This window comes from Equus przewalskii, chromosome 14 (genome assembly GCF_037783145.1).
Source record: "Equus przewalskii isolate Varuska chromosome 14, EquPr2, whole genome shotgun sequence".
In the NCBI taxonomy this organism is placed as follows: Eukaryota; Metazoa; Chordata; class Mammalia; order Perissodactyla; family Equidae; genus Equus; species Equus przewalskii.
This window is the reverse complement of record NC_091844.1, coordinates 29,456,897-29,480,318: the sequence shown is the minus strand read 5'-3', so window position 1 is coordinate 29,480,318 and position 23,422 is coordinate 29,456,897. Positions and strand designations below refer to the sequence as shown.

The 23,422-nt window shown below is 50.4% G+C and overlaps 1 protein-coding gene across 8 annotated transcripts in view; it reads right to left on the bottom strand.

The window, feature by feature from the left end:
- SFXN5 (sideroflexin 5) overlaps window positions 1-23,422 on the bottom strand; it is a 108,024-nt gene that overhangs the window by 41,840 nt on the left and 42,762 nt on the right. For all 8 annotated transcript variants that reach the window (XR_011525977.1, XR_011525978.1, XR_011525979.1 and 5 more), the window contains exons 7-9: window positions 12,141-12,194; window positions 11,023-11,079; window positions 9,548-9,613 (exon numbers count right to left, since the gene is read on the bottom strand). Coding sequence is in view for 5 of the 8 variants with exons in the window: in XM_008516590.2 (XP_008514812.1) it covers window positions 9,548-9,613; window positions 11,023-11,079; window positions 12,141-12,194 (177 nt within the window). In the remaining 3 variants the exon portion in view is untranslated. The remainder of the gene's footprint in view (window positions 1-9,547; window positions 9,614-11,022; window positions 11,080-12,140; window positions 12,195-23,422) is intronic.

The window sequence follows — 23,422 nt, the reverse complement described above, 5'->3', positions numbered from 1 at the left end:
ACACACACACACACACACACACACACACACACAAACTCTCTGGGGAGGGGAGAAGGGATGGTGGGGTGGTCACTGTTAGAACACATAATCTGCAAATAAACAAAGTGTAGGAACGCTTGATTTCCAGCCCAGCCTCTAAGTCCACCTTTCTGAGGCCCCACTGTGGGCCCAGGCATGGGCCTCACCAGACCACCAGGGCTCAGAGAGGGAGAGCCACACACCTGCCCACAGGTGACTGAGGGCTAAGCCAAGCAGCCCAGCGCAGGGCAGGGGGTGCAGTGGATATCCTGGGCTCACTGCCCGTCTTCACTCAGATCCCAGCTCCCCTCACCCAGCCCAGGACATTGGGCCCCTCCTCACTTTTGTCTTGGGTTACCCCACTCCAGTCCATCCCCTTATCTTTCTAGAACATAGGTCCAATCACATCCACCACCACCAGCTCCTCTCCACAACCTGTGTGAGCAGGTACCGTCTCCTCCACGTGGCAGTCTTGGCCTCCATAACCTCATTCCCCACTCCCCCAGCACCCCATATCTCGCCTCCATGAGTCCAGCCTGCTGCTCATCAGATGCCAAGTGAGCTTTCCAGCCTTGGGGCCTTTGCCCAGGCTGGTCCCTATGCCCGGAATGCCCTCCTTCCTTTGCTCAGTCCACACCTGTTCTTTAAGGCCCACCTCTGAGATCCACCTCCAGTGTCACTTAGTAACAGTAGGAGTCATTTACTTTTCTCTGCCTCAGTTTCCCTGTCTGTAAAAAAGGAATAGTAATATTTATAGCATCCCGGGGCTGTTATAAGAATGTACGTAAAGTGTTTGGCACGAGCTTGGCGCATTAGAGGTCTCAATAAATGAAGCTACAAAGGAAGGATGTTGCCTCTCCCAGGCAGAAAGTCGCTTCCTTGCACATCACCAGCCCCTCCTTCCTGGCACTCAGTACACACTCATGGGTGTGATGCGCCCCCGCACTGGGACAGAGGGGCCGCGCCACTTTCATCTTTCCATGCCCAGCACTTAGGGCGGTGGATGGCATGTAGCACATGCACATACACTGTGACTGAGGGATGAAGGCCTCAGCCAACAAATAGATGGAGAGATCAGCACAGACTGGAAAGCGGGCTCCTCGGAGACGGGGAAGGGAGGCTAGTCGAGGTGGAGGAAAAGGACCGTTTGGTGGGGAAAACATCATGAGCACAGACATGGAGAGATAACGGTAAGATGCATGTGGCCAGACCAGAAGATGGACATAGAGAGGCCTCTGCTCCCCAAAACTGAGGTCAGAGCCAGCCCCTGCCCTGTAGACCTTTCCTGGGAGGAGGAACCACAGGGGCTGCCGCAGGACTCCTGTCCTGAGGGGGCCTGGGCAGCCTGCTCTCGGCTCTGGCACACTTGGTGGCTCACCAGGTCATCCTGCACCCGCAGCCCTGGGTATGGCCTCAACCTGCTGGGTTGCTGGGGGAAGACGCAGAGCCTTGGGAGGGCCTCCAGGGCTGCTGGGTGCCTGCAGCAGTCAAAGCAGGGCATGGCACAGCAGGAATGGCCCAAGCAGACAGGAAGCACCAGCCCACCAGCCCCTGGTTAGCCCAGGGTGCCACAGAGCCAGGCTGTGGCCAGCCTCCATTTGAAGCCTCCAGCTGATGCTCGGAGTCCAATCCTTGCCCCCTCTGCTGGCTCAAGGGAAGGCAGGGAGGCGGGGGGTGGCTTGGACACGCCTCAGTGGTACAGTGGGGTAGGCTAGGGAGCTGCCAGCCCACACTGGGCCCCGCTGCCCCTGCTTCAAGGCGGCCCCTGCCACACAGATGGAACCCAAGTCCAGGTCTTCCCAGCTCTCAGCAGCGAGTGACTGTCTATTTCTGTGAGTCAAAAAATACCAGGAAACACGTTTCTACAGAGCACAGAAAGGGAAAGTGTGGAGGGAGGCCGGAGGACACGCAGGCGGGCATTAGTGGTGGAGAAGCGGAGGAGGAAAGGTAATGGGGAGATGCCAGGCCACGTGCTGAGCTTGTCACATGAAACACTTTACTTAAGTCCCCACTACGAGGCTTTCAGATGGGGTGTGTTGCCCCTTTTGACAGATTCAGAGAAGTTCAGACAGGTTCAGAGAACTGGAGTAACTTGGCCCAAGGATAGACAGCTGCTACGGGGCAGGTAAAGCTGGGGTTTGAACTCAGGGTCTAATTCCACAGCTTCGCTCTTAACTGCTGTGTTATTTACTTTCCAATTGTCCTCCCTCTCAACGAAGAATGCTTATTGTGGGATATGCCATTTTCTTTTTAAGACATGCCATTTAAAACTGGCTGTTTGCATAGCGAAAGCCTAAAAAGAGGGCTTGGGGCTGGGGCCCAGAGGAGCAGAAAAGGGAAGGCAGCTCCTGTCAGAGAAGAGAGGGCCCTTGAACCACACCCTCCTCCCACCAGCTAGAAACCCTTCTGGGTTCAAACCCCCCTCATTTGGAAAGATGCAGGAAGCGCTGGAGGAGGGGGAGCAGGAGCCCTCTGAGAAGCCAGCAGGCAGCTCAGGCCCTTCCCCCGGCAGCCTCTTGGGGGCAGCAGAGCTGGAGTGTGGCCAGAGGGCAAGGAGGATAGTGGTCACCGGTCGGAGCAAACACTCAAACACTCAGACTTGCCCCCTACTCCCCCAGCCCCCGCAAGCCCTCCCCTCCCTGGCCAGATCTTCTTCACTCTGGCTAGGACAGCACAGTCCAGAGTGAGTGACCCAGTCTGTCTCTCCCCGACCCCAGGCGGGAGCCCAGCGTAGGGAGGAGGAAAGAAGAGAGAAAACAATGCCTGGGTCTCTTCTGGCCTCCTTGTTCCTGAAGTCCACCGGGGTCTCCCCAACATAGACGGGGAGAGAATTAGCGAGGCACAGGCAAGTTTCTGAGAGCATGGCCCACACACCAGAGCCCAGGGGAGGAGAGAGGGACCAATAAACTGGGGAGAAGGGCTAGGAGCCGGCGAGGTCACCCCACCCACCCAGCAATCATGGGCCTGGTGGCAGGAAGGTGTGAACACAAGGACGGCAAGTGGCCAAGTGGCCACTCATTCTTGCTCCTCCCACAGGCCCCCAACCCAGGCCTTACTGTCCCAGCAGCTAGGATGGCCACAGCCCGGGAAAGAACCCAGGGTGGGCTGCAGACCGGGGGTTGGGAGCCCGTCTGTTCTGGTTCCTCGGGGGCCCTTTGGCCTGGAACATTTGGTGGAGCCCATTAAAATTAAAAAGCCAAGTGGCTGGTGGCTCTGAATGCCAGCTCGTTTTCCCTGGCATGGTGGGTCCTGTTTAAGGGAACCAGCTGGCATTAATGGCACACAACTCATCATGAACAGCAGCTAGCGATCAGAAAAATCTGAGCTAATAATCAGGTTCGGGAAAGATAATGAGATATGGAACAATCACTGCTGAGGGTCCCCCAGGGTCTGTTTTAACAGCCTCCAAATAAGCCACAAAATAGAAATTAACCAAACAGGGGCTCCATTTTGGCGGAGGGGAAAACAAACAGGGTGTGGATTTTGCACAAGAATTCCCTGTGTGGCCAGCAAACGAGGGTCCTGGGAGAAGCAAGAGCCCAGGACTAGTGGGACCTCAGCAAAGGCCCAAGGAAGCAGTGGGCCTTCTCTGGCCACTGCTCTCCAGCTCTGGCTCCCAGGCCGCTATATTTGCCACGGGGAGGTGACAGGAGCAGAGGAAGGGGAGGAAGACTAGCTTCCTGACAACCCCCCACAGTGGGGCCAAGTGCTGACCAGCCCCAAGAACTGGGGTGGGGTGGGAGCTCTATGACACAAGACCTTCAGCATCGTGAGTTATGTGGCTGATAGCTGTATCCCAGGACTTTCCCAGGCCAACAGCAGCCCAATTTCTGCAAGGCCAGCAAGGAGACAGTGGCTGGGGCTTGAGCAATGCATGTAGCCCTCTCTCCCCCAGGCTGTGTCCTCTACTCCACCCCATCCATTCAGCCCCCTGCGGGATGTCTCTATTTTGATGGGCTTCGGGCACCCCACCTTCACACATCCCAAATGAAGGTTATCTTGCTCTTCCCCACCACACCGGTCACCCTCCCTCAGTCCCAGCTCAGCTCCTCATGCTGGAAACCTAGGTGTGTCCCCAGATGGGAGCCGCTCCTGCCCCACGTCCAGCCCAATTGCGCAGAGCTGCCTGTTCCATCTGCTGGGTATCTGGAGCGTGGCTACTTCTCTCTCCGCTCCCACCGCTTCGCTTAAGTGCCGGACACTTCTCCCTGGAAAACTGACCCTTCTAACTCGGCTCCCTGCTTGCCCTCTCGCCCCACTCCAGTCCACTCTCTACACAGCAGCCACAGTGGTCCCCTAAAAAGGATATGGACTTGCTGAAAGCCTTTCAGTGGCTTCTCACTGCACTTAGAGACACGCACGGCCCTGTGTGACCATCAGGCCAGGCTGTGCTTGCAAGGCTCCAGCCACCTCGCCATGGCCCTGCTCCTACGATGAGACAATCCCCACCCCCCAGCCTTCAAGCACTGCCCCTCCCTTGGCCTCCTCACTTTTCTGCTGGAATGTCAGGCCCTCAGAGAGGCCTCCCCTTTACAGTCTCTCACAGAACCTGGAACTCCTCCTTCCATGGACCTATCACAGTCTCTCAGTACATATTTATTTACCTTCTTAAAATGTTGAGAATCAAAGTAATAAATGTATATGACTGAAAAACTGAATCATACAGAAATGTTTCTAAACTGTGAACTCTGTACTAAATATCTGTCTCTCCCAATAGGCCCTAAGCACTGGGTGCAGGGACTGTGTCTCTCTTATTCCTCACGGAATTCCTGGTGCCTGGTGAAACGAGTGGGTGCTTAATAAATGCTTCTAGAATAAATCAAGTGAATGATTTCCGAGGCAGGAAAAAAAAAAGGGAGGCTTTTCTTGTGCAGTCACTGCTGTCCACCTCAGCAAACACAGCTCTAAGGTGCTGGGTGCTGCACGCACGGGCCTAAGTCCACCTGAGTGGATGGCTCATCCACTCTGCCAGGAGGCGGAATCTTGAGGGGGTGGCCCCAAGGTCCATGAAGGCTTCTGGGAAAGGAGATTCCTGACTGAGACCCGAAGGGTGAGTAGGAGGCAGCCAGGTAAGAAGGGAAGGGGGCTCAGCCGAGCTTCAGAAGCATGAAATACCAGGTTGTCTGCAGCTGGCTCTGTGGACTCCCTACTGATGCCTGCCATAAAGGGGTCCAAGAGACCCTGGAGAACAATGGAGAACGATGCCTGAAAGGAGGGATGGCATGAGAGCAGAATTTAGATCCACTCTTGGATGGTGGATAATGGAACCAAATTGTCAGGGGTTTGTGGGGGCCCTGGAGGGCCAAGGACTGGGGCAGGTCAAAGAATCTTTGAGGTACCAAAAATGCCCACCAGAGGGCGCTTGTTGTAGAATAAACTCAGTAACCAAGTGGGGCCCATGACCCTCTATAGAGGTCAATTGTCCTGCAACCTCAGCCAGCCTGTCACTTGGCGGCAGGCTCAGGAGCAAAGGGCCAAGGTGGTCAGGACAGAGCCAAGCACAAGCTAAAACATCAGTCAGCTCCAACTGCAGCTGAGTGGCTTGTTTGCCAACAACAGTGACCAGCCCTGAGCCCTGAACCACGTCCCATAGGGACCTGCTGACCACCTGCTGGAAAAACAATTACATCAGACCCCTTCCACGTAGGAGGAGACAACAACTTGTCCTCTCCAGAATATATGTGGAGCTGACATCTGTGTTGGACTTGCCACTGACAATATTACCATCTGCAGGATTCCAGAACACTTTAGATTCTGCTATAGGGTCCATGCAATGGGCTCTCCAACCTGGAAGTCACTCATAGTAAAAGCAGCAAGACAATCGTCTGGTCCAGGATTCTTAGGCTGTCAAGCCCCCTACCTCCATCAAGCCCAAAGAAGAACAATATGGCCTGAGGGGCACCCTGGACCACAGAGAACACCCACAGGTGCACCCTCAACCACAGAGCCAACCAGGGGTGATCTTGCAGGAGGCAGGGCATGCTCTGGATGAGGGACAAATATATGCTGCTGACTCAGCTTTGTCCAGAAAACACAGGCCCAGGAAGCAAGTGTGAAGGTGGGTGGAGGGTCTAACTCCATTATACCTAAAGAGCCTCTCGAAAATCTTTTTCCAGGCCCCATTGTTCTCAGGGTAACTGGGGTGGGGGTGGGGCTTGTCTACCAGGATGGGTGGTAACAGTTCTTCCAATCTGGAATCCGAGAACACTGGGATCCTTGTGTTAGCAGAATAGTGTGTGACTAAGCCTGGGTTTGAATTCCAGCTCTGCCACTGACTTCGCCTCTGTGCCTCTCTTTCCTCAGCTGTAAAATGGAGATGGAACCTAAACAGCGCCCAGCCCATGGCAGGCGCTCCATAAGTGTTAGCCATTATCACCAGTGTGATTATTTGCCCATCTGACTAGGCCAGTAAGCAATGGGAACTGGGAGGGGGAGGGGTTCAGCTCAGGGATCCCCTGGGACACCTCCTTGTACTCCAGAGTCTAGCAAGGTTAACAGACAACCACTGCACCCTATACAGAAAGGGCCCCCCAGGACTCAAACCCATTGGGAATGGAGGTCAGCACTGCCCCAACATGGGAGTCCTCAGCCAGCTAAGCCCTGGCTGAAGGTAAAGGGCGTGAGGAGCAGGCATGAGCATCTCTCATACTCTGGCTCCACCAACCCGCTCCTAACAAATCATGTAGGACTTTAATCCTGAGCCTTCCTCTCCAGCCCGGGGCCACTCTCATCCAGGACCCTGTGTCCCTGACAGTGGTCCATCTGCTGGGCTCCCACGACTTCTCTAGGCCACTTCTGCCTGCACCCCCTGTGACGCCCTGGGTCCCTGAGCCCAGGCAGGGGTTCCTGGCGTGGCTGCGGAACTCCTGAGCAGGGTCCTCACAGTACTCCATGAGTACTCCTGCTGCTCCCCCGCTTCACCATCACCTCATCGCCACCACTCCTGACATGGAGGCCATACTCATTTTCTGACAGCTTCTGGAATCTGTCATGCTCTTCTTCTCCTGTGTGCCTCTTTGTGTGCTACGCCCTCTGTCTGGAACATACAGCCTTGCCTTCGGCTCTCTCTGGTCTGTTCTATGAGAGTCAGCCCTGTGTGAATTAGGGGCCCCTCTCCTGGCTCCCACCACACCCAATGTTTCCCTTCCTCCTAATTCTGGTTATACCACAGAGTGTCCTCAGCTTCCCCGTCAGCATTTTGAAGGACACTCCAGTCTGTGCATCTGCAGCTCAGCATCTGCAAAGGGGCACATATGCACCCCTGAAGGGAATGAATGTGTCACACCCCATGGAGCCGGGGCCCAGCGGGGGCTGACCACAGAAACGCTCAACGCGAACTCTCAAACTAAAACACAGTGAGGGCTGATGGCGGCTTCCTTTGTTAAAAGACAGCAAACTGCTAGATTTCAAAAATAACTTAAGATGAAATTTCTGTTTTATTCTTGAGCAAGAAGCCAGACATTGCCAAATCTATTTAGAGGGTTCACCAAAAGCTGCTAACCCCATGCCAGTGGTCCCGCTACCAGCACAAGACTCCACTTACGGGGCACACAGACTGGGGGTCTCTGATTCTAGGGGTTGCTGGCCAAGGTCAGGGGCTCATGAGAGGGGAAATGGGCTGTGCAGGGTTCAGAGAGGAGGCTGGACACCCAAGGCCTGGTCCTCAGTCCCTGGGACCTGCCCTCGGCCTGTCAGCCCCCATCCACGCCGCCTGCTTGTAGGGACTCGTTTTAATTAATGCCAGAGCTGGGCCAACCACTGAGGCCGTGACACTTGTTTGCAGGTCATCTCCTCCTAACAGGCTCGCCCTGGGAGGGGATTTGTCACTAATTGAAGCAGAGATCAGTTAATGAGGCCGCGTGGCCTGGGGTTCGAGAGAACAAGGGAAAGGAAAATAAAATAAAGCCTCTTTCTTTGGAGGTTTTGTGATTTACACACACAAAAGAAAAGCAAGCAAGCTGCAGACTTTCCAAGTCAGAAACTCCACTCCATCTGCCGGAGTCAGACCCTCACTGTGTGAAGACGTCAGGCAGAGGGACGCCGCCACTGCTGCGACTCAGGGATGGAGCCGAGAGGGGCCTCCCCAGGCCGGCAATCAATCAGCAACCTAATTAACAAGTATTTAAGGAGCAGTGCTCCGCGCCCCACTCTGTGGGGGAGAAGACACAGGGCCTGTCCCTGTTTAACTTGTAATCCAGTGAACAATGAGAGGACAGGACACAGGGCGAACTGAGTGAGTGTGTGGGAAGGACAGAAGTTTCTAGAACTTGGGGCAGGGGGAGAATAGGATGGGCCACTGTGGTCAGGAAAAATCTCCTCAAGGGGCTCCGCAGCTAGGCAGGGAGGAGGAAGGAGGCACAGGCACAGCCCCTGGGGGCCGTGGCGGCCCAGCGTGAGGCCCCCAGTCTCTGCGGGTGAGACCCTGGCTCTGAGAGCCCTGGAGGAAGCCCAGTCCCCAGTAACTCTATGGCTTGGGCATCAGAACCCCCACCCCACAATCTGGGCCAGCTTTGGCCTTATAAGGTGGTTGGGATGGAATGACTGAGGGCCCCCTGGGTGGGACAGTGAGGACTGGGATGCCGAGAGCCTGCGGCCCTGGGAAGAAGCTGTGTTCCCATTCCTGGAGCCCCAAGCCTGCAGGAGGAGGACATCTGTCAAGGATAGCGATCCCCTTCACTCAAGCCTTTCCCAGCCAGGGCCCCTCAATATTCTTCCCATGTGGTTCCCTCCTCCCGGCTCCTCCCCACCTCACCCTTAAATCCCAAAGGAGGAAAATGGGATTTTCAAACCACTATAGTAGGCAGAGCCATCAGCTCCTCTTATCATAAGGAGCAACAAGGAGGTGACAGAGCCCTTTCTCCTCTCTCACAAGAGCCCCTGACCTTGGTCAGCAACCCCCCCCATAGAATGAGGGGTCCCCAACTTGTATGACCCCAAACGAAGTCTCAAGCTGGGTTGCAGGACCACCAGGGTGGGGTGAGCAGTCTCTTGATGAGCCATCTAAATAGATGTGGCAATGTCTGGGTTTTTGCTTGCGGTAAGATAAAAGGATTTAGGGAAGGAGTGCAATTTGGGGCATGAAATGGGGATCCCCTCCCACCTAACTGCTATTTGGAGGTGAGCTGGTCTATGTGGGAGCAGAGGAAATGAGGCCATTTCAGAGCAACCTCAAATCCCTACTTTAGAAGAAGAGTGAAACAAACGATGGTGTACACTACAACGGTTTAGTACGTCCTGCCCTGGCTGGAGTGGGCAGCCCTTTGCATCGCCCACAGGGGCCACCTCCCCACCCACTCCTGCTCTCCAAAATCTGGAGCACCAGTTTGTGCCCTCTCCATTAAAGTGCCACTAGGATCTACTCTCCTCTCTGCCTAGAAAGCCTAGCCTGACAGTCCACCCAGAGAAACCTCTGTCTCCCACACCCCTTACCCGGCCCTGACCCTCAGACAAGGTCTGGCCAGAGCTACTGGGTGGGGCAGCCACAAAGCAACAGGACAGAAAGGAAGGTGGGGAGTGCAGGGTTACTCACAGCGATGGATACGGCACTGATGACAGCTCCCAGATAGCCCTGGATGAACTTGGACACAGGTGAAGGCTGGAAGACAGAGACAGAATCTCAGGCTCACTGGGTGCCCGAAGTTCCCACGCTCCACCCTTGAAAATAGCCCCAGCCAGCTAGGGGTATTCCTGTCCATCAGCCTGGAGGGATAGGAGAGAAGGAAAAAGTCTTTCTGGAAACCAAAGGGATCCAGGCCACCCTCAGTGCAGTTCCATACATGGAAATACAAGGTAGGGAGATGCTGAAGGGCTCACTGCACTTCTGCTCTGTTCTAGAAAGGTCATTGGCAAACACCGCTGGCTGGAGACAGAGAACAGCAAGAGCCAAATGGGTCATTTATGGCTGGGGCAAGCAGATGCAGTGTAGGAAGGCCCACTGTTGCAAGTGGGCTGTTTGGCACCCAGAGCACTTCTAGGTGGAAATGGCAGTGTCAAGGCTGGGTATAGCCTGGCTGGCTCTCATGGCCCTTGTCAACCCATGCAGCAACTGGGCTTCTACACCAACAGAAGGCACTTGCTCAATATTTCTGTGGAAAAATACATACTAAGTTTCAACATAGAAAATTAAGAAAGAGCTGAGGAACTTGCCTTTAACCATGCTATCATGGCAATCTGGGAGATGTTAGGTTTAAGGTAAACTGGAGCCAGCCATGCGGAGATGTCCACGTGTGAAGCATATGAGCAAGATGTGGACAGAGGGTTTAGGTAGGGGGCGGAGGCGTCCTCAGAGCAAAACGTCCTGAAGTTCCTACCGCCCAGGCCAGCTCCTAACTTCCCTCAACTCTCCCCCAAGGTCAGAAAATGCCCAGACCTTCTTCTCCCCAAACTGACAGCCACCCAAGGGGACATGCGCCCCTCCTCCCATCTCACGGCCTTTGGATGGAAGTACGGGAGAATCAGCCAGGAGGGGAGGCAGCCTCGCCAGTGAAGCAGGGCCCAGCCCCTCCCCAGACAAGAGAAGGTGACCGGGCCCCCACCATGAGTTCATCTCAGGAGTGCAGGGGACTTTGGGGAGGAGGTGCCGGTCCTCTCAGACTCCTCATCCCTCAAGGGCAGCCCTTCAGCTTTGCAGCCCACAGTCTGGGGGCCCCGAGGCAGCTTCCAGGCATGCCTAGAGGAAGCTTTAGGGGAATTCAGTCCCCATGTGGACCACACCGTCCTCACCTATGATCTGGTATAAGAGCTGCCTCAGGAGAATTCTGAAGCCAGCAGAGCTCATCCCTGTCAGCGCCCCCATCACATTCCCATTTTATGGGCCTTCTTGACTTCGTGTGAACAGCCCCTTCCCAGTGGGGCCCCTCCTGAAGGGTTGGCAGTTTAAATAAGGTGCCTAGAGGGGAGCAATGCTTGACCCAGAGGAGGCAGCCCCCAGTGGTCGCATGCCACACCATGGGGAGGATGAGGGTCACCCCAGCCTGAACCTGGGCAGTGGTCTGTGGTGCTCACCTTAGTAGCATTGCGGTTTGCATAGTTGACACAAGCGTTGTGGCTCTGGTTCAGCCACTGAAAGACAATGGGGGAGAGGAGAAGTCAGGGAAGGTGAGGTCACCTCCCTGGAAGCCAGGCCTGGGCCCCTGGAGGCCACCGCCCTCCAGAAAGACGTGGGTCTGTAACTCATGGTGGTGCCATCCATCCCACAAATCAGCATGATGAACCGTCCCAGATTGCCTGGGACTGTGGCAGTTTTAGCAATGAAAGTCCCCAGTCCTGGGAAGCCCCTCAGTTCCTGGCAAACCAGGACACTGGTCCTGCCTACCCCTGCCATCTATCCTCATCCAGAGACAGACACCTCTTCTGGGATTATGGCGTATGGCTCAAACGGGCCCCCCGCCTTTGCAACATCATCCTTATTATACTACCTACTGGACAGAAGGTAGACATTTGGGCCCCTGGAAGGACGGACAGCCCTGAACCTCTTTCAAAAATATCCCAGCCCAGCGTCCTGCACCGCCTGCAGGATCCAGACCCGGACACTGTTGGACTTTTGCTCAGAGACGACTGACATTTTCTCCCACAGACAGACTGGTTTTTCTCCCTGTCCCTCTTTCTCTGCACAGACTCGCATACAGAGTTTCAGCTGTTTTTAGAGAGCCACAACGAGGACTCTCTGCAGGAGCAGAGAACAGAGGCTGTGACGCTTTTTTGTCCACCTCCCTATCTCGAGGTTGGGGGTGGATTTACCCTCCCCACAGATTTGGGTGAGGCTGATGTCAAAACGAGGCTGTGGGCCTTGAGGTCACTCGTCATGGGACAAGCAGCCAAGGGGTAGAGTGGGCAGCCAGCAATGAGCCATCCAGGCGAGGGCACCAGCCCAGCCCTCATCACCTCCATGCAAAGGTCAGAGTGACACATAATGGCCTGGGACGCAGGCTGCTGGGGACCTACTCAGCAGGGCCCCAAGTCCTGAGGTTGCTCCCAGTGGCTTCTGGGTCTGGGAGGGGTGGGAAGTGGGATGACTCTCCCCGAGGGGCCTGGATGGGAGAGGAGACCCTGGGGTGGGGAGTTCTCCCCAGCACTTGTCAGACCCTGCCTTCAGGAGCCTCTGTTTGCCAGGAGACTGTTACCTGCCAGAAGACAGTGGACGCTAGTGTCTGGTTGGGCAAGAGAAGACCGACGACCTACGAGAGAGAGGAAAGGCTGAAGAAGGCAAGCAAAACATCCCACACTTCTGCAAAGAAAAATGACGCAGCCACGAACCAGAGTGAGCTGCATCTGTACACACTGCTGTGGATGATATGTACAGACAAACTGCGGCCCCCAGTGAGAGGATGTGTGGTAAAAAAAACCTGGTTGCAGAATTATATTACAGCATAATCCCATTTTTGTAAAGAAAAAAAATCTCATCATTTATATCCATATACACAAACACACACACACACATCCATATCTCCAAGCATGAAAAAATCTGCAGCACAGTGTGTAGCTGTCTCTGGAGGTCGGGCTCCACGGTACTTTCTCACATTCTTCATGAATATTTCTGTATTCTTTTAAACAGTGGACATGCATTATTTCCGTAATTGGTGGGCAGAAGAACAATAAAAACAAACAAGCAAACAAAAAGAACACCTTCACATCCACTCAGCTAACCGGCTCCTTCACACCCTGGCCATCCCAAGGGACTTTTGCAAGGATTAAACAATCATTTCAAAGGCCTTAAGTGCTTTACAAATAGAAGTTGGGGGGATTTATATCTGTTATCTCTGAGCCCCCATGAAGCAAAACCTACACCACATTTAAGCTACTGAACACAGGTGTCTAATAAATATTTGTTGAATGAGTGAATGAATGAATGAATGAATAAATACACACATATGGCTAAATATTGCTACAGAGGTGTGGATCCATTATTCCCAAAGCCCAGATATCACCTAAGACCTGGACTCACTGACTCTGTTTTTCTGGTTGAAGTCAAGACTAACTGTCTGATTTTGACACTGGCCAAACCTTGGACTTCAGGGACCCATGCGTGTGTCTCAAGTTTACCTTTTGGGTGCTTGTGTGCAAAATAACATGTACCAAGTACCGCTGCATATGGAGGAAATGTGCACAACCATCCACATATTGACTTAATTATTATTCCTGTAGATAAAATGGCTCTTTGGCAAGAATTTCTGTAAGGAACAAGTATAAACATTCAATACTACACAGTAAATCAAATTCTAGACATCCTCAGCAGCATTAGTAAATCATGTTTTAAACATTAAAATGTTTTAAAACAGCGAACACGCACACACATTTATATTTATTGGCCCATATCAGCTTGAATGAAATGATATAATGTGAAGCCATTCCATAGCTCCAATGAAGAATTATCTTAGGAGATTTTCTCCCAAAAATGAAATCCCAATTTGATTTGATCTTTCTTTGCAAGGACAGCTTAGGGCACTGGGTCTTAGCCTCAGCTCTGTCCCTGTGTGAACTCCAGAAGACAATCCCCTTTGGGGTTCTAGCTTTCTTACCTATAGAGTGAAAGGGTTGACCTGGGAAGTCCTATCTTCTTTAAAGTTTAAAATTCTATTCTCAGGTTCCAAGTAGTAGATGTAAAGTCAATAGAGATAACCCCATTATCTGTAAAGGGAGCCCCCAGCCCTTGCTGAGAAGTATCGGGGGACCTAGGACCTCCTGCTGGTCACCCCCCAGTCAGGAGCCAGACCACAGAGGGAAGCTGAGCCCAGAAAGGCCTAAAGCTGAGACTAGAGACTGTGAGCCAGCAAGTGTGTGTGTGCACACCTGCACACACTCGTACACATGTGCTTGTCTGACTGCCTCCCAAACCTGAGGAACCAGAGCTGCTCTCCACAGTGGGGAGCATATCCTTCCCCATCATCTGTCAGCTCACATAACACAGTGTGTGAGGAACCACATTGTCTTCTCCCCCTCCAGCCCCACCGCACCCCCTGAACTGGGCTTAGGCCACCAGGAGCGTCATAAGATATAGCCCCATGGGACTCACTGTACCCACCAGACAGCTGTTGCCCAGGACACTCACTGCTCATTACATCACAGGGTCCCCTTTATGAATCCTCTTGGGGGAAATTTTCTGGTCTCAGGGTCAGAAATTTATACTTCTGAGCATCTGGTTTGCATCAGTCTTGCAGACAGTGGGCATTTAACTGTGCCTCTCTTTGCACTGACTGTCAAGAAGCTCAGGCCAGCTCTCCACGGCCCACATCCGCCAAGTATACGGACTCTCACTGCAGCTATTTTGTGCCCAAACTTCACTGCTGGCTTCCTCTTATCTTTTCGTCCCTAAACTTCCTCTAGTATCATTTTCATGTTCATTTGTTTTTTTCTAGTGGCGTGCATTTTTTTATGATATCAATTCTTTTCCAGAACAAACCACAGCCCTAAACTAAACTAGTACCCAGGCAATGTACTACACACAGTTTGTAACTAATGAGGTTTTCACCTTGTTGGCCAACCCCATCTGGCCTCCTGTCCCAACCTCCTGCCCTAACACCAGCCTGATGTCCAGGCTGGGCAGCTCTGACCCCTTATGCTTTCTTAAAGAGATTGATTGATTGCTTGATTGATTAATTTTGCTAAGCACTTCCCCTTCTGTCACTTACCATGATCCTTATTATAACTCTGGGGCTTAGACAAAATAAAGATTACTTTCTTTATTTTGCAAATGGGGAAATTGAGGTTTAGAGAAATTCAGCGATCTGCCCAAGCCTTCACAGAAAGCTAGAGAAAGAGAGTTCCTGCTTCCTGGCTTGGAGGCCCTGACTCTCTGATTTTAGGGGCTCGTTCTCTACTCATCCCCGTAAGCACAAAGGAGGACTCATGCTCCATGCCCATTTTGAGCATCTTCTATGCGCCAAGTTCCATGCTGCTCCCAGTGGAAATTTATCAGAAGAGAGGAATATACAGCACCTAACCACCATAAACACAAAGACCAAACAGGAGAATGCAGAACGTCCTTTATAACAGCTGGGCGTGAAAATGACAAGATTGTTTCACAAGGTCCTCGGGTGTGCATAAATTCTAACATATAACCAGGAGTTCAGGAAGAGAGAAGTCAGTGTGCTTTGGTTATCTGCTGATAGGAGGGACGACAGAGCTGAGGTGTGTACGTGTGTGTGTGTGCACATGTGTGTGTGTGTTCACTGGAGCAGGAAGAGCCAACAAGAGTCTGGTCTTATTGAAGCAGGAGCTTTGGGAAATCAGCAGACGTGAGTCCAGGGAGGGTGAGGTTAGAAAGCAGCGGAGCACGATGCTACACTGGCCCAACGGGGCCAAGGGAGCGACTGGAGGCTGAGGCAAGAGGAACAGGGACCCCGCCCTCCAGGTCCTACAGTTAGGCTGGTGGGGCCAGGAGCAGGCGGGTGCCAGCCCCATTCCCTATTAGGCAACACGCAGCACCATCTGCACAATCCCAGGAGCAAGAGCAGATATTTTATAACTTCCTTTTTTCTTTTTAAGTCTAAATTAAAAATAAATGTTCCTTCAGTTCTCAGATGTATATCTCTGGTGCAACCTGCCCACATTCCCTCACGCTGCCCTTTCCAGAACATGGCAGGGGAAAGGAGGAAAGCGATGGATAGAGAGGGAGCCAGTCCACCCAGCTACAATGCCAGTGGATTGCACCTCTTCCAAGAGGGAAAAGCTTCAGGCGTGGCCGCGCAGACGAGTGGAGAGAGCCCAGAATGTGGCTGGTACCAGGGAAAGTGGAAGAAGAGCCAACAGCCAGAATTTCCAGTACAGCCTCCACCCTATCTTGCTGCAGGACCTTGGCCAAATCGCACATCCTAACTTTGCTCCCATTTATAGTTCGTAACATGACTGGGGTGCCCCCCACAGCTCCCGCCCCCTGGCAGCTGTCCTCTTCGCACATCTGTCTATCTTTGCTGTTCCCCTTCCCCTCGGGTGGCCAGCCATGGGCCCTGGTGATATCACTCAGGCTCTGCTTGCAGGAAGAGTGGGACTCAAATCCTGGCTCTAGTATTTACCATCTGTGTGACCGTGGGCAAGGGACTTGAGCTCTTTGTGCCTCCGTTTTTTCATCTGTTAAATGGGGATGACTCTGGTGCCTCCCTGGATGGCCATGAGAGGAAGCAACATGGCAAGAATTTGGCACAGTGTTGGCATGCAGCAAGTGCTCACTGGGTGTTGAGTGTTAGTATTGTTCCTCTCCTCCTATCTTGTTCTTTTCTAGTCTTTGCTGGTCTCTCCTTTCTCTGAACTCCACAGTCTGCATTACACAATTGAGCACCAACTTGTGCCCCATCTTCTCTTTGAACACAAGCCATAACCCTCAAAGGATAGTGAGCTCCTGGAGCTCCCAGAGCTAGAGTCAAGGCTCTTCTCTCTGATGTCCCTCAAACCACTCAGCACAAAGCTGGGCCCACGCTACACCCTGAAGAACATCATTAATTCCTTAGCAGGAATGGTAATTAATTCTTGGCCAGGGAAAAGACCTATGATGGATTGTGACAACGACGACCATCATCCATCTCTTCCTTACTCCTTTTATTACAGTCTGAATTGCATGAGGGTGTTGACCTTTGGAGAGGGGGGCAGACTGAGTTTTTGGTCCTGATTCTTCACTCCTCCCTTGCCACAGGAGGAATGTATTTCCATGCCCTCGGCGTTGCTTGGGCCATACGACTTGCATTGGCCAACGGCGTGTGGAAGAAAGTGGCAGGGTGCCAGTTCTGAGCCTGGGCCTCAGAGCCTTTATGTGTTTCTGCTGGCCCTCTTGTGCTTCTAACACTGCCACAGGAAGACAAGCCCTGACTAGCATCCCGGTCCAAGAAGGACGAGAGATGTGAAGAGGAGAGTCCAGCCTGGGTCAGCTGACTCCCAGTTGACCCCATTGAGACCTGCCATGAGAAGCAGAACTACCTCAGTCAAGCCCAGTTTAGACCAGTCAAACCCCAGGCAACCACAGATGCCTAAGGATAAATGCTTATGGCTGCCACCAAAATTTTGTGGATGTTTGTTATACAGCACTAGAGCAGCAAACAGCTGATTAATACAGGGATCACCACATATGAAGAGTGGATATGCTGTCCTTCCTCCTCCAAAATTCTGTACCATTGCTAATGTACCTTCAATTATGTCTTCACTGGTGACGTTGGTTCCTGAGCAGCCTAGCTTATCAACCCACTCCACCCGGTGACCGTTAGCCCAACTCTGGGGCAGCCCTGGCCAGCCCAGGAAGAAAGGAAGTTTGTGCTTAAGCCTCGTCTCAGGACAGCATCAGGAATGGGGTCAATGGTACACATATGGCAACCGGCTCACAAGCAAAATTGCATCTTGACTTCAGGCCTCCTCCTTCAGAGTGTGCTAACCCCATCGAGAGATGAGGTCTCCGTCTGGGAGAGAGGAGACACCAAATATTCCAATCTGCCTGGCCACAAGTGGGACATCAACAGCTGAAGACAAGGACAGAGGAGCACGGCCACTGGTCACAATTCTGTGTTCTGCGACACTGGGACTCAGAAAGAGAGAACTTAGCAACCCCCACCCCCTTGGTTGCTGCCCATGCAAAACTGATTCAAGTGATAGGAGAGAGATTTTTTAAAAGTTTAGAAAATCTGGAGAGGAAACAGGAGTTGTGTCAAAACAGCTGGGTGAAACTTAAGTCAGGGGAAGACAACAGGGTACAGAAGCATCTTGCTTGGCAAAAATAACTGTCCCTCTCACCCCCCAGCCCGTATCTACTTGGCTAATCCCCCCTCATCCTCCAGGTTTCAGCTTAGATGTCCCTTCCTCCAGGAAGCCTTCCCTGACCCTCAAGATAAGGTTAGGTCTCCAGTCACATAGTCCCCCAGCACCCCGCCTGCCTTCCTTGCAGTATTCATCTCAGTTGAAAGTATCTGTTTGACATCTATCTTCTTCGAGAGCTTCTAGAAGCTTCAGTGGGGTGAGACCATCCGACGCTCACTCCTCACGTACCTGGGAGTCCTTACTGGTAAAGCAGCAGGACTTTGGCATCATATCCATTTCCTCCACACTGACTCACTCAGCTCTAAAATGCTCCCCTTTGTCTTCAAAAGACTTGCCATGGGCCCAGCACGCAACAATTTGCGGTTTTTACCTTCTACTTTGTCTCCATCTTCTGATTCATGTGGCTAACAATCTAAAAAATAACACTTTGGTGTATTAGGAGGGCTGCTATTTAAAGGATCCCAACTAGTTAAAGTAAACATCTTTTGTCAGATGAATGTTTGTCCCTCACCGGTCAATTCCAGCTTAACTGGAATCACCTGTTGTACGGTGTCACTAGGCCAAAATGAGCGGGTCCAGCTGCAGCGGAGCTGGGCCAGGAGGAAAGCCGGGTTTGGGATTTAAAGGTGTGAAAAAGCAGGGTGTGGGATGAGGAGGGTTGAGAGACGTCAGAAAGGCCCTGGGACACAGCGAAATCCTCATGTGACATGAACCGTCTGTGGCCCACCCCTCCTTCCCACAGACATGAAGTGACCTACACCAGCCCCTTCTGAGAAATGGGATTTCTAAGTCCACAGGATCATCTGTACTGTTAAAATGAGAGGATTTAGAATAGAGTCTGATCTCTGAACGTCCCAAGACAGAAAGCTGGTTTGGATGTTAACTAACCCAAGGCCACTGGACTCACCACCTGGATGCTCCCGGTCTGCCTTCCTGAGTCTTCCAGCTGGAGATGGGGCACTGGGGCCTTGAGTTTTAAGAGTTCCAGAATGACAGTGGGAGGGCAGAGGAGGACAGCAGTGTCACGGGGAGCTCAGGGCTGAGGAGGGAGGCACTGAGGCCACCTGGGAGAACCTCGGACCCACGAGAAAAACCCAGTCCCTGGGATCTGAGGCATTATGGGAGCCAAGGGTGCAGGGCATAGGCTGGCAGTTGGGGGGATGCAGAGAGGACAGGACTGGCCTGGAACACTGGCCCTGCCTCTCCCCAGCCACACATGCACGGAAAGGACAGTGCTGCACACCTCCTAGTGGAAACCTGGGAATAAAGCTGCCGATTACAAGAAACGACTACAGTTGGTGGGGTTCTTCCGGGAAGGAACCCGGAGAAGGGGAGCCGTGAACCACACTAGCCACGGGAACAGCCTTGGTGCACCGGTTTAGCCGCCACGCTTATGTATAAATTGGGATCTCTTTGCCACACACTGAAGGGGGGAAAAGTTCCCATCTTCAAATGTTAAGCTTAAAATAAGACGCTACATGGGTGCCAGTGGATCTGTGAAATGTGCTGACTAAACTGGCAGCAGCCTCTGGGAGAAAACCAGCTCTTTCCTCCTGAGCTCGGAGCTAGCAGGGAGGGGGCGGGGTTACTCTCAGGCCAGGCGGAACAGGCAGGGGGCGAGAGGGGATGCTCACCTGGGCAGGAGGCAACTTGGGTGTTGCTTCCAGAAGCATCTCAGTCAAAGCATCTGCTGGCCTTCCTCTCCCCTTCCCTTCATCACTCAGGGACCCAGTTCCTAGCACATTCGCTGGCAACCCATTTCTATTTTGGTAAGCATTTTAGTGGCTTCTGCATGTATATATTTCTCATGCGTTCTACCCACCAGGGGCTTCCCTAAGGTGTGGACTGGAACCTTCACTCCCCTTCAGACCAGGCGTTGGCTGAGATGCTCCATGCTACCAGGAGACAGTGGGGCCTGAGGGGAGCTGATGTGGCAGGGGGAGCCCGGCCTTGGGTGGCAGTGCCAGAATAGCCACAGTGCTTCTTCCACACAATGTGAGGCAGTGGTCAGGGAGGGAGTGGGACCGATGAGTCCTCAGGTTGCTTATCCACATCAACATGCCAAGATGGAAGGCTACAGGTTCTCCATGTCCAACGGCTCCTCTCAGGAGCTCTGGCCACCACTGGGGTCTGCTGGGAGATGTCCCAGCTCATGCTACCCATTCACTTCAATCAAGTGTCCACACAGGACCTCAGGGGCTGGGCTGTCCTGTTCTCATACCCCACACATTCATCTCCAGAGGGATGTCTGCCCCCAGCTGGGAGACGACCGGTCCTGATAGGACATTCACAGCATCTGCTTCTGCAGTGAAGCCCTGACCGGCACGGGAGCGTATCAGCACCCAAGTTCCCAGGATGCCTCCAAGGCCCTGGTGACCCTGAAATGACTCACTTGTCTTGGGTAGGAAAAGGAGAGAGTGGAAAAGTATGGGATGTCCTCAATAACACCTTGTGAACTAGAGACAGTGCTGGCATCCCCTGGGTCACCTAGTTCACTCCAGTTGATGGCAGCCATTAATCTGTAAGGGTCTAGTTGGCCTCTTATGGTGAAATGAGCCCCAAATTCAATTTCTTTGGCTGGGCAAAGAGCAGATACTGCTAAATGATATGTCTTTTTTTTTTTTCAAGTGTCAATGGAATATTTATAAAAATTATTATGGCATATTTTTGTTTGTCTACTTATTAACCATTCTTCCCTTCTTTCATACTAACAGAATCCCTATAATTGGAGATTAACTATACATCTAGCTAAATTCTAATGAAATGTAAATAGAACTGTTGCGTGAGACTTCGAAGAAGGCTCCTTAAGGTGAATTGATTCAGTTGGGAGGTACAACCTTTTTCTCCTCCCTATAATGTGGATGCGATGGCTGGAACTCCAACAGCCATATTGGGTTATGAGGTGATTTTGATGATAGAAGCCAGCACAGAGAATGGTGTAGAAAAGTGGAAGTCTGGGTTCTTGATAGCATTGTGGGGATCTGACTATCACCAAACTTCTTTGACATGAGAGAGAAATAAATTATTTTGTTTAAGCCACTGTTATTTTAAACTTTTTTATATGCAGATGGTCCTAATCCTAACTGATATAATCATATACTATGCTACAAAGAAAACCACAATACATGGCAAATGGCAGAACTGTAGAGGTCATTCTCTCTGAAAATAGATAAACTAGAAAATAATAACAAAATAATACATTTTTTAAAACCCAACCACTTGGGATTTAAAATGTTTTCTTCTAACTACCTAATTGATTAAAGAGGATTGAAAACTACAATCTCAAATTTATTTAGAAAATAAAAACATAGATCACTATATATGAAAACATGTTAGATATAGCTAGGTACTGGATACACTCAGAAGCAAATTCACAGCCATAAGCACTTTCATTAGAACGAAAAAATGAGAATAAAATAAATTAAGCACTCAAGGCAAAATGTGAAAAAACAAACAAACCAAAGAGAGGAGGGAGAGGGATATTATAAGAACAAAAACAGAAATGAACAAACAAGGAGCCGAGAACAGAAAAATTGATAAATACATCCAAGAGCTGATTCCTAGACACAACGCTCACAAATCCAGTTGTTTTTATAAAGGAGATAGAGGTGGGTGGTGGAGACAAGACACAAAATCAATCCAAGAGAAGATCTTTACATTTAAAAACATCAATAATTTAAACTTTTCTACAACAAAGACACCAGAGAGTAAAGGGAAAGCAGCTGAGAGAAGAGATTTGCAATATATGCAAGTCAAAGGATTAGTATCCAAAATATATAAAGAACTCTTACAATCAATCAGGAGAATACAGTCAGTGGAAGAATGGACAAAGGATGAGAACAGGCAATTCACAGAAGAGGAAATATAAACGGCCAGTAAATAGATGAAGAGAAGCACAATCTTTTTGGTGTTCAGGGAAATAAAAATTAAAACCACAATGAGATGCTACCCTTCTCCTATCAGACTGGCAAAAAACACTACCAATGTGAATACCAGTGTTACAAAGGTGTGTGAAATAGAGCCTTTCTGAAGGGAATATGGCTATCGTCATCAAAAATTTCAATGTGCATAGCCATTTTTGCAGCAAATTCTCCTTCTAGAATGGGCCTTGAGAAGTCCTCATACTTGTGCAAAAAGAGCTTTACAAAGATTTTTCACAGCACTGTTACTTTAATAGCAAATAATCAGAAACAATCTAAATCCATCACTTGGGGAGAGAATACTACTCAGTAGGAAAAATGAACAAATGAATGAATGAATGAATGAAGCAGATCTTTATGTAAGCAAACTGCTAAGTGTAATAAGCTAATTGTAGATAAATAACTATATTGTTGTATTTTTAATGAAAAAATATAAAACAAAAAAATGTTTAATGACAATTCATATGTATGTATGTCTAGAAAAAGGCCTGAAATTTCACAGCAACCTTCTAATAGAGGTCACTTCGGGGAGCAGATTTGGGGTTAAGGGTTGTCAGAGGAACTTTTACTTTCTTTGTATCGTTTGAATTTTGAGCTGAGAGAACATATTCACGTATTACTTGTACAACTTTTAAAATATTCTTCAAAAAATTCTTAGTGGTATTTTTGAATTCCAAAGAATATATTCATGTATTACTTGTATAATTTTACAAAATATACAGAGAAGACTTTTTTTTAATCCTGAGGATATTTCTGAACTCCAAAGATAGAGAAAAATACCAAAGGATCCCAGGGGGCGGGGGGAGGTTTACCTATAAAGGAAGAGAGAATCGGGCCAACTATTGTTCATGTATGAAAGGGAAAAAAGACATTTCCAGAAAGGCAAGGACTCAGAAAGTCTATTGCCCACACACTCCGAGTATTATTCAAAGAAGTACTCTAGCCAAACACAGAAAATACACACACACACACACACACACAAAGCCTAAATGACTGTAAGGTTTAATACAGGTGTCAAGCAAGGACTCAAAAATCTGATGAGATTCCAAACTATTTCCCAAATCTTGGCAGGTGTGTATGGGTGTAGAGAGCAGAGTCAAATGGAATGTTAAAAGTCTCTTCCTTTGTGGGTAGGGCTGAGGAGGTTATATTTATTATTCAATTATTGATATGGATAAGGTAAATATAATGGAACCTCTCTAAAATATTACAGATGAATGGTAACTAGAGAGAATTGGGATGCTCCTCTTTCAAACTACTTAGGAAACCAAAAGGACCAATGAAAACGATCACTTTAGTACAAATCAGTAAAAGAAATGGAAACAATAACAAAGCTTAATAAGCAAACCAACAAACCAACCACTTGGTGCCTGGGATAAGTGGTCACAATAGCAAGTTGCAGAATAAATATGAATGAGTTCCATTTATTATTAAAATTAAAGACAGGGTTTCTCAAATTGGGTAAAAAAGTAGAATTCAGCTAAATTTTGTCTACAAGAGACATATAATACAAAATGACACAAAAATGAAATGTCACTCTGATCTAAAGGTATAGGCAATGATTTACAAGGCGAATAAACAAAACAGGAATAGAAAGATTAATACAAGATGAAGTAGAATTCAAGACAACAATATCTAACTAAATGGATATTTCGTGTGTGAGCGTGTGTGTGTGTGTGTCAAAGAGGGAGGGAGATTATGACACCAAGAAGGTAAAACTGTCATGGACACATCATTGCATTGAAATACAT